The sequence below is a fragment of the Silene latifolia genome, chromosome 6 (genome assembly GCF_048544455.1).
Source record: "Silene latifolia isolate original U9 population chromosome 6, ASM4854445v1, whole genome shotgun sequence".
NCBI lineage: Eukaryota > Viridiplantae > Streptophyta > Magnoliopsida > Caryophyllales > Caryophyllaceae > Silene > Silene latifolia.
The window spans coordinates 97414321-97426745 of record NC_133531.1 but is presented as its reverse complement, the minus strand read 5'-3'; the positions used below and the strand labels follow the sequence as shown (position 1 = coordinate 97426745).

At 39.0% G+C, this 12425-nt stretch overlaps 2 protein-coding genes across 2 annotated transcripts; both read left to right on the top strand.

The window, feature by feature from the left end:
* Window positions 1-3565: 3565 nt before the first annotated feature.
* Window positions 3566-4960, top strand: LOC141588392 (uncharacterized). The gene has a single exon (XM_074409836.1). The coding sequence runs from the start codon at window positions 3566-3568 to the stop codon at window positions 4958-4960; it is 1395 nt and encodes a 464-aa protein (XP_074265937.1).
* A 3200-nt stretch (window positions 4961-8160) lies between these two features.
* LOC141588391 (uncharacterized) lies at window positions 8161-11342 on the top strand. The gene is made up of 4 exons (XM_074409835.1): window positions 8161-8462; window positions 10088-10262; window positions 10347-10502; window positions 10938-11342. Exons 1-4 carry the CDS (start codon window positions 8161-8163, stop codon window positions 11340-11342), a joined length of 1038 nt encoding a protein of 345 aa, XP_074265936.1.
* The last annotated feature ends 1083 nt before the right edge of the window (window positions 11343-12425 follow it).

Here is a 12425-nt window from a genome sequence, read left to right as displayed (position 1 = left end):
AAAGTGTAGCGATAACATGTAGAAAGTCAAAAAATTGAGGGGTATCATATACAATATCCCAATCATAAATTAAGGGAATTTTACAAATAATCACTTACCACCATATATTTACCACATTTAACAATTACCAGAGTTATCACCATATATTTACCATATTTACAAATACAAAGGCCCAGTCCATTAACCTGTCCCGAACCCGCTTGTTCGTGGGCCAAAAATTAAACGTGAGTCCGGCCAGACTCGCATTTGAACACCTCTACTATATTTTACTATATATTCATTCCCTAACTTTCATCATATTTAGTGTGTTTTGGCCTAGTTAGTAAAAGTGTTTTTGAACTTAAAAATATTTTTTGGTCAAACATATCATTTTTTAAATGTTTAAAAATTCTCAAAAGCTAAAAATTCATTTTTTTGCCCATAAAAATAGAAGTATCAATTTATTACTTCTATTTTTGAAAAACACTTTTAAAAAGTTTGAAAACCAGAACTCATTTTTGGGAATGCAGGTTAAACATGCTCTAAATACTCTGATATTTAATTAACTTAATTTTCGACTCTTTTAAGTGAACAACTAGAAAATAACCAAACTACACTTACAATCTTACATATACCCAATGTAGACCCCCTTCTTACCCGAGCAAGGTAATTGGGAGATGTTACCTTCTCGGTTTCCCGAGGCGGTGAATCAGAGATACAATCAAGAAACATTTAAATATAAATGATAGGTTTAGTTAATTACATAACCATAAATGAATAAATAAAATAATACAACTCATGACTACTATACTCTTCTAACCAACTATACTCGACTCGGATGTCATCAAGGCTCGTCCCGTCTCCTACATGTTACCAAAGCTAACCCGTACTAAACCTGCTCCCCATATGATCGAAAGTATCATATGGATCGGCACAGGCCACCGTAGAAATAGGTGACAAGTACACAGACACACAAACGTCAGTTTCAATAATTAAATATAAGACGCAACATGATAAATAGATATGCAGTATGCTAATGAGATGAATGAGACAGTTATACAACCACAATGCCGGCACCGGGACACGCTCAGACGTACCCATAACCACTGGTGTCAGGGATACGCCCACGACACCGCACCACAAAGGTACCGGGACAAGCCTAGACGTACCAGGTCTGGAAGCCAACCCGTCTGATGTCTTTCGGGTCAGCACGTGTCGACTATTGGTAAATTAATCACACTTAAAATTATATTTATAGACTCAAGTCAATTAATTTACTTAATACACATTCCATTTTTTTTTACTCTAAACTTGTTATTATATATTTAATAATTTTACGAGTGTTACACCTGGACCTACCTTTGATAGTGCCGTGAGATTGTTTAATAAGACTACAGGTTTTGACCTTTTGAATAACCCGAGTGAGATCGCTGCCCAAAACTTATGAAGAAATTGGCAGACATATATTTCACGAAGGTTTCTGCTACTGCAGAATCTGAGTTCTCTTTGACTTCTCGCCAGGTACCTTTGTGGACGTCTCAGCATGGTTCCCACGCTTCTGATTGGCTTCGGGCGGTTCCTATTTCTGGGTTAGGGAAGACTATGAACGGGAGGACTTATCGGTGTGTGCTTAGCTATCGACTGGGTATTCCTTTGTTTTCTGTGCCTGGACCTTGTTATGCTTGTTCGCGGGTCTTTAGTGGGGATATCTACGACGATCATGCCGTGTCGTGTGTTGGTACTATTGGTATCAAGCATCGACATGACCTTGTTCGCGACACCCTTTCTGACATCTGCTTCCGTTATGGGATCTCCGTTGGTAAGGTAAGAAGATGGATGGTTGTTTGATCGATGGACATGATAGACCCCTGCGTTCGCCGGATCTTTTGCTTTATTCTTGGGACAGGGGACGGGATATGTGTGTGGATTTGACTGGATCATCTCCTTTGACCCAGTCCGGGATGTTTGACTTTATGCCCGGACGTGTGGTAGTTGATGCGGCTCAGCGTAAATGCGCCAAGTATCAGAGCTTGTGTGAGGCAACTGGCTATGGGTTATTACCTTTTTCTTTCTCTTCTTTGGGGGAGTTGGGGACAGATGATGTTGCCTTATTCAAGCGGATTCAGAAATTTTCTGTGTCCCAGGATGTCGGTGCTCGCACTGCTGCTTTTATTTTTACTAGACTTAGCTTTGTTATTGCTAAGGGAGTGGGCGCCCAGATTGTATCTCGGCTACCCACCAACTTCTTGTAAACTTTTTGATTGATTAATAAAAGTTTGCGTTTTTATAATAATAATAATTAGATTCTGCACAAGTTCGTCTTTCTTTTAGTAACAATAAAATTAATCATCGCCTTGATATTACAGACTTGATTGAAGAAAACTCAAACCCACGCCCTAATTCTGCTGAAGCACGTTCAACAAAGGCAATGAGTGATATAGTTGGAATATCGGTCCTGGATTTGGATGCGATTGTTGAAGAATCTGAAGAGGAGGAGTTTGAACCAACAACGGTGGTGGAAACTGAAACTATTTCTGAGGATCAGGAAGGATGGACAAAGGTTACTGGTAAGAAATCTGCTGTTAAAACCCCTTCGTCCCCTAATTCTGTTCAAACTACAGAGGAAGATGTTAAACCTGAATTGGAATATTGGTCAACTGATGTGGTTTGTTACGTTTTAGGGGGTAATCCTCCATGGGAAATTTTGACTGGTTTTATCAATAGGATCTAGGGGGTGTATAAGTAAGATAAGATTTCTTTTCTGCCTAATGGGGTATTTCTGGTCCGCTTTCCCACGCTTGAATGTAAGAACTTGGTACTAAAACAAGGATTCCCTTTATTTGACAATAAACCAGTAATTGTAAAACCTTGGACAAAACAAAGCTTATTACTGAAGGAAAATGTTCCAACTGTTCCAGTATGGGTTAGATTATGTGGTTTAGGTCTGAAATTTTGGGGACAATCTTGTTTGGAGAAAATATCCACCCTGATTGGGAAGTACATAAAGATTGACCCTACCACTATTGAGAAAACTAGGCTTGGATATGCACGACTGATGATTGAGGTTAAGGTTAACCAACGTTTTCCTGACAAGATATGTTTTAAAGATGAAAAAGGAGAGGATGTCTGGGTGTTAGTGGAATATGAGTGGAAACCTGAGATATGTGCTAGTTGTAGAGGAATTGGACATAATAAGGAGGTTTTCAGGAAGAAGGTCAGTTCTCCTCAACAGAAAATGGTATGGAGACCCAAGCCTGTTGTGGATCTTCCCAACAAGCCTGTTGTTGATCCTTCTAAACAGCCTGATGTACCTCCTCCTGTTCAGACTCCAGTGCAACAGGCAGAGACACCATTTGGGGGACCTACTATTCACAACTCTAATTGGATTACACCATCTCCATTTATAGTTAGAGTCAGGCAGGAACACCAAAACGACTTGAGAGTGACCGAAGTAAGCACTGAAGGGCAACTTGAACTGGAACCACCTGATGAAGATGGTCCTCCTCCAGCTGGCATACCTAAGGAGGGGGAAGTGAGTGTTCCTACTCTTGATCATGGATAGCTTGGGTTTTGGAACATTAGAGGTATGAACAATCCTGCCAAACAGCTTGATATTAGGAAATTTCTATTTCAGAATAAGGCGGGATTGTTTGGATTAGTAGAAACTAAGATTAAGAGCAATAATTTTTCTACAGTTTTAAATAATTTAGGACAAAGTTGGCAGGGTATAAATAATAACTCTTATCACCCTGGTGGAAGGGTCTGGATTATATGGCAACCTCAGGTGTTTCAGACACATTACATAGATAGTAGTTCTCAGCATATTACTATAGAGGTTACTAAAACTGTCTCAGGAGATCACTTTTGGTACACTGTTGTCTATGGGTCCAATGATGAAGCCATCAGGTGTGATTTATGGGCTATTTTGAAGGAGACCAAAACTAAATGTCAAGGGGCTTGGTGTATATGTGGAGACTTTAATAATGTACTTAACTTTCATGAGAGGATTGGTAGAGATGTGCTTTGGAGTGAGATAAGAGATTTCAGAGATTGTGTTGACTACTGTGAAGTACAAGATATAAGTGCACATGGGGCTTTCTTTACTTGGACCAACAAACAGGATCCTAGTTCCAGAGTCTTCTCTAGAATTGATAGGATGATGGTCAATAGGGACTGGTATGATATGTATCCTGAGAGCAATGCTTACTTCATGGCTGAAGGTATCTATGACCACAATCCGTGCGTCAGCTATAGAAGAATGACTGATGTCAGGAAGAAAACTCAATTTAAGTACTTCAACATGTGGAGTATGGCACCTGAATTCAAAACCATTATTACCAATGAATGGAATAAGCAGATCAGAGGGACCAAAATGTATAGTGTGGTGAACAAACTTAAATCTCTTAAAAAGCCACTCAAGGCTTTGAATAGACAAAGGTTCTCTAATGTGGAAAGGGCTACTGAAGTTGCTAAACAAATACTGATTGATATCCAAGAGAAAATGCATTTAACTCCCCATGATCAGACAATTTTACAAGCTAAACAAGCTGCTGCATCCAGTTATAAAATGCTTGTTGAAGCTCAGTTTAGTTACCTCAAACAGAAGGCTAAGACAGAATGGTTGAGGGAAGGGGATGAAAATTCAGCTTTCTTTCATAGTCAGATTAAGGCAAGACATATATCCAACAAGATTTTTAAGATTGATGATAGGCATGGGATCACCCAAACTGATAATCAAGGTATTGAGGGAGCTTTCCTTGATTACTATCAAGATTTGTTGGGGGATCACACTAGTACTACTAAAGTACATGACCCAACTGTTAGAGCTGGCCCTACCCTCACTGATCTTCATCACCAAATATTGTTGAGACCTGTGACCAAGGATGAAGTCAAGGCTAGTATCTTCTCTATTCCTCCTACAAAAGCTCCAGGGTCTGATGGATACTCTGGCCAGTTTTCAAGGACTCGTGGGACATCATAGGTAATGAGGTGACTGAGGCTGTCTTGGACTTCTTTCAAACTGGGCAGCTTCTTAAGCAACTCAATTGTACCACTATCACTCTCATACCTAAGGTTAGCAGGCCAGTACATGTCCATGAATTCAGGCCTATAGCATGCTGTAACATCCTATATAAATGCATTGCTAAAATTTTATGTACTAGGCTTGGTCAAGTGCTACCTGATATTATCAGCTGTAATCAAGGAGCTTTTATTAAGGGCAGGACCATTGTGGAAAATGTGCTTATATGTCAAGACTTGGTCAGGTTATACAAGAGAAGATCTGCCTCTCCTAGATGTCTTCTTAAGATTGACCTGAGAAAGGCGTATGACACAGTTGAATGGGGATTTATTCAAGACATGCTTCAAAAGTTAAACTTCCCTACCAAATTTATTGACATGCTTATGGTCTGCATTACTACTCCATCATATTCTCTGACTCTTAATGGTAACAACTTTGGTTTCTTTAAAGGAAAGAGGGGTCTCAGGCAAGGAGATCCCCTCTCCCCCCTGATTTTTACCCTCTGTATGGAGTATTTGTCACGTATTCTAAATGTGATCTCTCAACAAGACAGCTTCCAGTACCACCCTCTGTGCAAATCTACTAGGCTTACTCATCTACTCTTTGCAGATGACATACTGTTATTTTTTAAAGGTAATGAGTTATCTATTATGTGGTTATTAAGGTCTTTCTCTACCTTCTCAGCTGCATCTGGACTTAAACTGAACAAAGAGAAGTCCAACATATATTTTAATGGTGTGTCTGCAAGAATAATTCAAAACATTCTAAAAGTGTATGGGTTTGTTCAGGGGCAACTCCCATTCAAGTACCTTGGGGTCCCTATATCTTCCAAGAAAATCTCCAAGAATGATGGCATGAAACTTATGGATAAGGTAGTTGCTAGACTTAGATCTTGGGGAGCTAGGCAGCTATCTTATGCAGGTAGATTGACACTAGTAACTTCTGTTCTATCCACTCTTCATTCTTATTGGGCCAGCATGTTTCTAATACCTGTGGGAATCATGAATAAGATTGAAGCTACCTGTCGCAATTATCTCTGGGGAGGCTCTGATAATTACTTGAAAGCTTCAAAAGTTAACTGGGATCAATGTTGTTGTCCCAAAGAGGAGGGAGGCCTGGGTATTCAAGCTGTTAAAATATGGAACAAAGCCCTCTTGGGGAAGTATGTCTGGTGGGTAGCTAGCAAAAAAGATCACCTCTGGGTTAGATGGATCAGTCATGTCTATATGAAAGGAGTACATTGGACTGAATATAAGCCTCCAGTTGATTGCAGTTGGTCTTGGAAAAAAATTGCTCACATGATGCCACTATTCAAACAGGCCTACATACAGGATCAGTGGCTTGGACAAGATAAACCTTACTCTATTCAGGCTGGATATCAATGATTGAGACTAGGAAAAGCTAAGGTACCTTGGAGATTTGTTTGTTGAAATAGATTCAATATACCTAGGCACGCCTTCATCTACTGGGCAGCAGCTCATCAGAGATTGTTAACTCGTGACAGAATAAAGAAAATGGGATTTGGTACTAATGAAACCTACTTTCTCTGTGGGAGTAGTAATGAAGATCATCAGCATTTGTTCAGTGATTGTCCTTTCAGCACTCTTTGCTTCAGTTTATTGCAACAGAAATTACATATCCAGTTCCTAGTTCAGCACTTGGTTACTTGGCAGGCCAATGGCCGTGGTACTTCCAGACTGCAATATGATCTAATCAGTGCATGTCATGTTGCTGTCATCTATGAAATATGGCAAAATAGGAATCATACAAGACTTCATGGCAGTGTCAGGCGTCCTGAGTCTATTGTGCAGCAATGTATTCAGGTCGTTGTTGCTAGATTTTGGTTGAGGAATAGACATACCCCTCATAGGAAAGAATTAGATTGGCTACATAGTTTACAATGATATTCATACATACATAGTATATATACCTATAGACTAGATATCTAGGATTCATATGCTGAGAACTTAATCTGTTTATGTACTTGGGCTTCAATTTTATAATACAACTTACCGGTTACCAAAAAAAAAAAAAAAAAAATAGCAATAATAATAATAATAATGAGCCCAGATTGTCTCTCGGCTCCCCACCAATTTCATGTAAACTTTTATTTTTCTTTTAATGAAAGCTGCGCGCATCCTTTTATTAAAAAAAAATAATAATAAAAAAAATAATAAAAATATAATTTTATAGAGAAGAAGGTTCTCTCTCTATAACTGAATTCTCTGAAATTACGGATGCCATTTTTGTTGACTTGAAGCTCCCATAGCGAGAGGAAGGGGACGCCCTCTAAAAGGGAGACCACCAATGGATTCTCCATCTCATCCCGCTTCTTTTGGTATCGCTTTCTCTCCCAATTTTGTTGTTATTATCAATTGTGATGAAACCCAGCAATCTCCTTCGCGACAACCTATGATCTTGAACGATTTACTAGTTACTGCAGTTCAGAAATCTAGCAAAAAACCTAGTAATAGTAGTAAATATGTTCCTAATTCGGTTAATTTGGATATTTCTCCTCCCATACCGGATAATTCAGTTGTTATCGAATCCCCTGTTTCCCCGGTTCTTGACACCTCTATTGTCACGGAATCCATGGAAACTTCTGTTAATCTTGTGGAGAATCATGTGATTCCTGAGACTGTCCATGTGGTTTCTTCTGCTCCTTCTGTCATTTCTCATGGGCCAAGTGTTTATATGTCGAATACTACCCCTAAATGGTCTGACATTGCCAAACCTAAAAACCCAGCTGGAATGAGCTTATTCCTCCATGAACATAGTCAAAATGCTTCAGAAATTGATGTGGACCTTGGGGATATAGATGATGAACTGCATCTCCAATGGTTCAATATTATAAAAAAAGATGTCTGACTAAGCCAACCCTTAAACAGGTGTCTGACTATGTCACTAAACATTAGTGCCACATTGCATCTCCAATGGTTCAATATTATAAAAAAAGACGATTTAGGTTTAGATTCACCTCAGAAGCAGAGATGAATAGTGTGTTGCTGAAGACTCCATGGAAAATTGGTTGATTTTCTTTGATTCTTAAGCAATGGTCTCCATCCTTCTCATTTTAAATGGAGAGGGTCTCTTTGGTTCTAGTTTGGGTACTCTTTCATGATCTTGACCTTTATCTTTGGTCTAGTAGTGTGCTAAGTAAGATGGCTAGTAATATTGGTAGACCAATGTTTGCTGATTTACCTACTACTAGCAAGGCTGAGCTTTTTTTTCCGAGGGTCATGATTGAGATTGATCTCTCTTCCTCTTTACCTGTGGAAATTTCTCTCAACACACCATTTGGACCCTCTACACAAAGGGTTGAGTATGAGTGGTTTCCATTCTACCGTTCTGAGTGTAGCAAGATGGGTCATCGTGTAGCATCTACCTCTAAAGTGCAGGGTTCTTCTCAGCCTTGTTTTCTAGGTGATACCCCATTATCAGTGACTGTTGATGTCGTCGTTAGGTACCAAAAATAAATACCTAAGTACAACTAACAGAAGCTAGCGGTAAGTAGGGTCGATATCCACAGGGAGGCTAAGTATCTATCTACTAAGTACGTCTGTCGGGTCACAATTGGGGGGTTTTAAATTGGTTTTCTAAACTACTGAAGATATAAAGCAAGATAAATAAAGACAAATGCAATAAAGGCAAGAAAAAGCTAAGATTGATCAGATAAGGAGAGGTATGTCAGGATTTCGGTTCACCATGGCAGTTTACTAACTCAGTCATGAATAGTCTAGACAACCTACTGTGAGAAGGGTAAGTGAAAGGTCCTTCCGGTCCGCTATCCACCCTAGATTACAACTAACTTAACTTCCATCCTCATTAGGGTAGTCTACTGTTCATAGCAGGTATGTTCATTCCAATCTTCCAATCTAGGAGCGAATTTAACCAGATTAAAGTTATTTAGAAGCATGCACTCAACTAAACATGTTACAGTTATATTGCTATGGTCACAGGTTCTCACAACCAACTATCTAGTCTATTCACAACATCATCACTTTACTACCATGGCTCCCCTAATCCTAACATAAGGAGATTTAGCTACCCATGCTATCCGATTTAACAACAACAACAATGAATATGCTAAGAGACATGATAAAGAGACAATCAAGATGAATTGTATAATAGCAATAATTAAGAGACAGTGAAGTAGGAAGAACAATAATTAAGGCAAGCAAAAGATTAGATTGAGATTAAGAGAAAGAGAGATTATAAAAGAGTGAATCCGGCAATAAGAACAAAGTAGCAGCAGAGATAAAGAGTAAAGTTTCAGATCTAAAGTGTTTAATTAAGAGAGCAAAAAGCAGTATGAAAAGTATGTTTATGACCTAATGACGACTTCCTTTATATAGGGAAGCGTTTTATTAACTTAAATAAACCTAACACGAATTAATTAACCTGTGTAAAATAGCTAGTCACTCGATCGAGCCTTTTCAAACTACTCGATCGATGAATCTTCAGCAAAACCGTTCGATCGAGAAAAAGCAGCTCTCGATCGAACACTTCCAAATTAGCCCATTTTGATGGAGCATAGAAACCACTCGATCGAACATCTGCAGCTGCCAAACCACTCGATCGACCTCTAAAAGCTCTCGATCGAATAGATATCCACTGAAAACGGCCTTGACACTTGTTGGTTAGATTCCTAGGACCTTCCTTCACGCTTCCTTAGGTATGACTTCTGCTCTAAATCTCCCTCTCCTTAAAATGCATGCTGAGTGGGACAAATAAGGTGCGATTTCACTACTTTTAGGTCTATTTCTGCAATTAAGACAAAACAAACCAAAGTAGCCAATTTGGGGCATTTTGCAATACAAAGCAATGAAAACGGCATAGAAATACATGCAATAAGAGGCTAAAAAGTCTATATAAATTGCACATATCAACTGTGAACCCTGATTCAGCTGGACTTGTGAAGAACTCATAATGCATAAGCTAGGCTCTCCTCACAAGCTTATTGAGTCCGAAACACCCTCTCTGATTTCTGAAAAGCACTCAACATGCAACAAGAAGGACCAGTTGGACTTACCTCAAATAGCCTTGAAGATAGGATTTCCCTCTAAGTCATCTGGTTATTCCCAATAGAAATTCTTTTGATGCTCTTTCCCCAATAGAAGAAGGAGAATTTCTTGTCTCTTCCACTACTGTTGTGGTACACTTGGATAATGTACAGGGCTCAATGGCTCCTCTTCCAAATAGAGCTTCAGTTGCTTTAGGTTCTTGTAAGGAGAAAAGGCAGAAGCCTGTAGTTACCTCTAAGGTACTAAGTTCTTCCCAGCCTTGTTTGCTAGGTGATACCTCAGAATCGGTGATTGTGAACTCTGACTCTTTTGGACTTTTGCAGAGCTCAGAATGCCATATGCTAGGCTCGCCTCATAAGACCACTGAGTCAGGTTCCCCTTCTCTGCACTCTGAAACGCACTCAGTATGCAACAAGAAGGGCAAGTTGGACATACCTCAAATAGCCTTGAAGAGAGGATGTTCCACTGAGTCATCTCTGGTTACTCCCTCTAAACATCCTGTGGTTGTGGCCTAAGCTATCTCTAGAATGGCATTATGTGCTGATGATGCTATTGCTCAAAAGTGTAGTAGCACTGCTCAGTCTGCCATCAACATGGGACATTAGAAGGTTGGAATTTAGGGGAAGTCACTTCACATGATAGGGGTGGACAATGCGAGTTGCCTCTTGGGATATTAGAGGGGGAAATGACCCTCTCAAATTACAAGAAATAAAGAATTCTTGTGGGCTAATAAATTGGATATTTTGGGTATATTGGAAACAAAAACTAAGAAGCAGGTGTCTGGGACTATCTTGCAGTCCGACTTTGGGTCTTTTAATTTCTTCTGCAATTATGATCATCTCAATAAAGGTAGAATCAGGTTGCTTTGGAAGTCTTCCACTGTGGTTGTTACTCCTTTGATTTTGCATTCTCAGTTTATTCATTGTGAGGTCTTTCATAATGCCACTAGTCATAAATTTACTCTGACAATAGTCTATGCCAGTAATGATGCTAGAGAAATGGATGTGTTGTGGGATCAGTTGATCAATATAAAACTCACAGTTGATAGTTGGTTGATTCTTGGGGATTTTAATATTGCTAGGGATGTCACTGAGAGGATTAGCAAGACTTATCCCAATCTTTCTGATATCATGGGTTTCAATTCATATCTTTTAAGAGGTGAACTTGAGAATTTAAATGGTACATGGTGCGAGTTTACTTGGACCAATAAACATGAGGATGACTCTAGGGTTTGGTCAAAGCTTGACAGGGCCCGGCCCTGGCAAATGTGCAGTGATTCACCCAGTTCTCAGCTTCTTCTGCATAACATGTATCATTAATTTTCACGTATATGAAATTCAATTGCTTTTTGCCTACATACATTCGGGTTAGTGGTTGGTGTCACATGCAGGGAGGTGCTTACATCCCCCTTTATTTAATTTTTACCCATTTAACTCCACATTAGCCAAATTTGCATGTTGACCTTTACTTGTCAAGCTAGTTTAGTGTATGTTTCGCGGTATATATTTCATTGTGCCAAGTTTGGCTAGTATCTGATGATTTGGAGTTGGTAATTTATGAAGAAAAGGAGGATGAGAAAAGAAAATTGAAAAAAAAAATAGAATTTGAAAAAAAATGAAAAAACGTGAATGAAAAAAAAAAAAACGTGATAAAGAAAAAAAGAGAAGTATGTTTGATTGTTGACGGTTTGTGCTCCTATACTTTAATTATATCTATTGAGGAGTATGTTCAGTTCGGTTTGGTGAGTTTTGATGCCAAATGAAGGGCATATGTGCTTAATTCTATAATTGAGTGAGAATCGGATGTTATTATATGGTTCTGTTTAGATACTAGCTTGGCCGCCTATACCTCCACATTTCCATAAATGTTTTGCCTTTTCTTACCCATTGCCTCACTTTACCATAACTTTTGTAAGCCCTCGGCTGTGACATGACCTTGTTTGGTTGGAATGTATGTATGGTAGCTAGAATTGTCTATCATACTATATTGCATGCATGTTTATGTAGGTCGTAGTTTAGGTGAGCGACTATATTTCTTCCTCTCTTACAATTAGTTGCTTACCCTTTACTTCTTGAGAGAAGAGTGACCCGTGAGAGTCCATTATCAAAGGTCTTGTAAGGTCGACGATTCAGCTTTATTATAAACATCTTACAACTCGTTTGCATTTGACAGTTTTTGCTATAAGTATTAGTTTGCTGCATTAAATTGGTTTAAGTGGACAATTTGTAGCTAGCTCTGAGTTTTCTTTTCGGTTCCATTAGTTTTGCATATAGTTTGCTTGGGGACAAGCAAAGGTTTGGTTTGGGGAGATTTGATACGTGCATTTTATATAGTCCTTTTAGGCCTTTTTATGCACGTATTTCTATGCTATTATCGTAGTTTTATGCTACGAAATGCCCCGA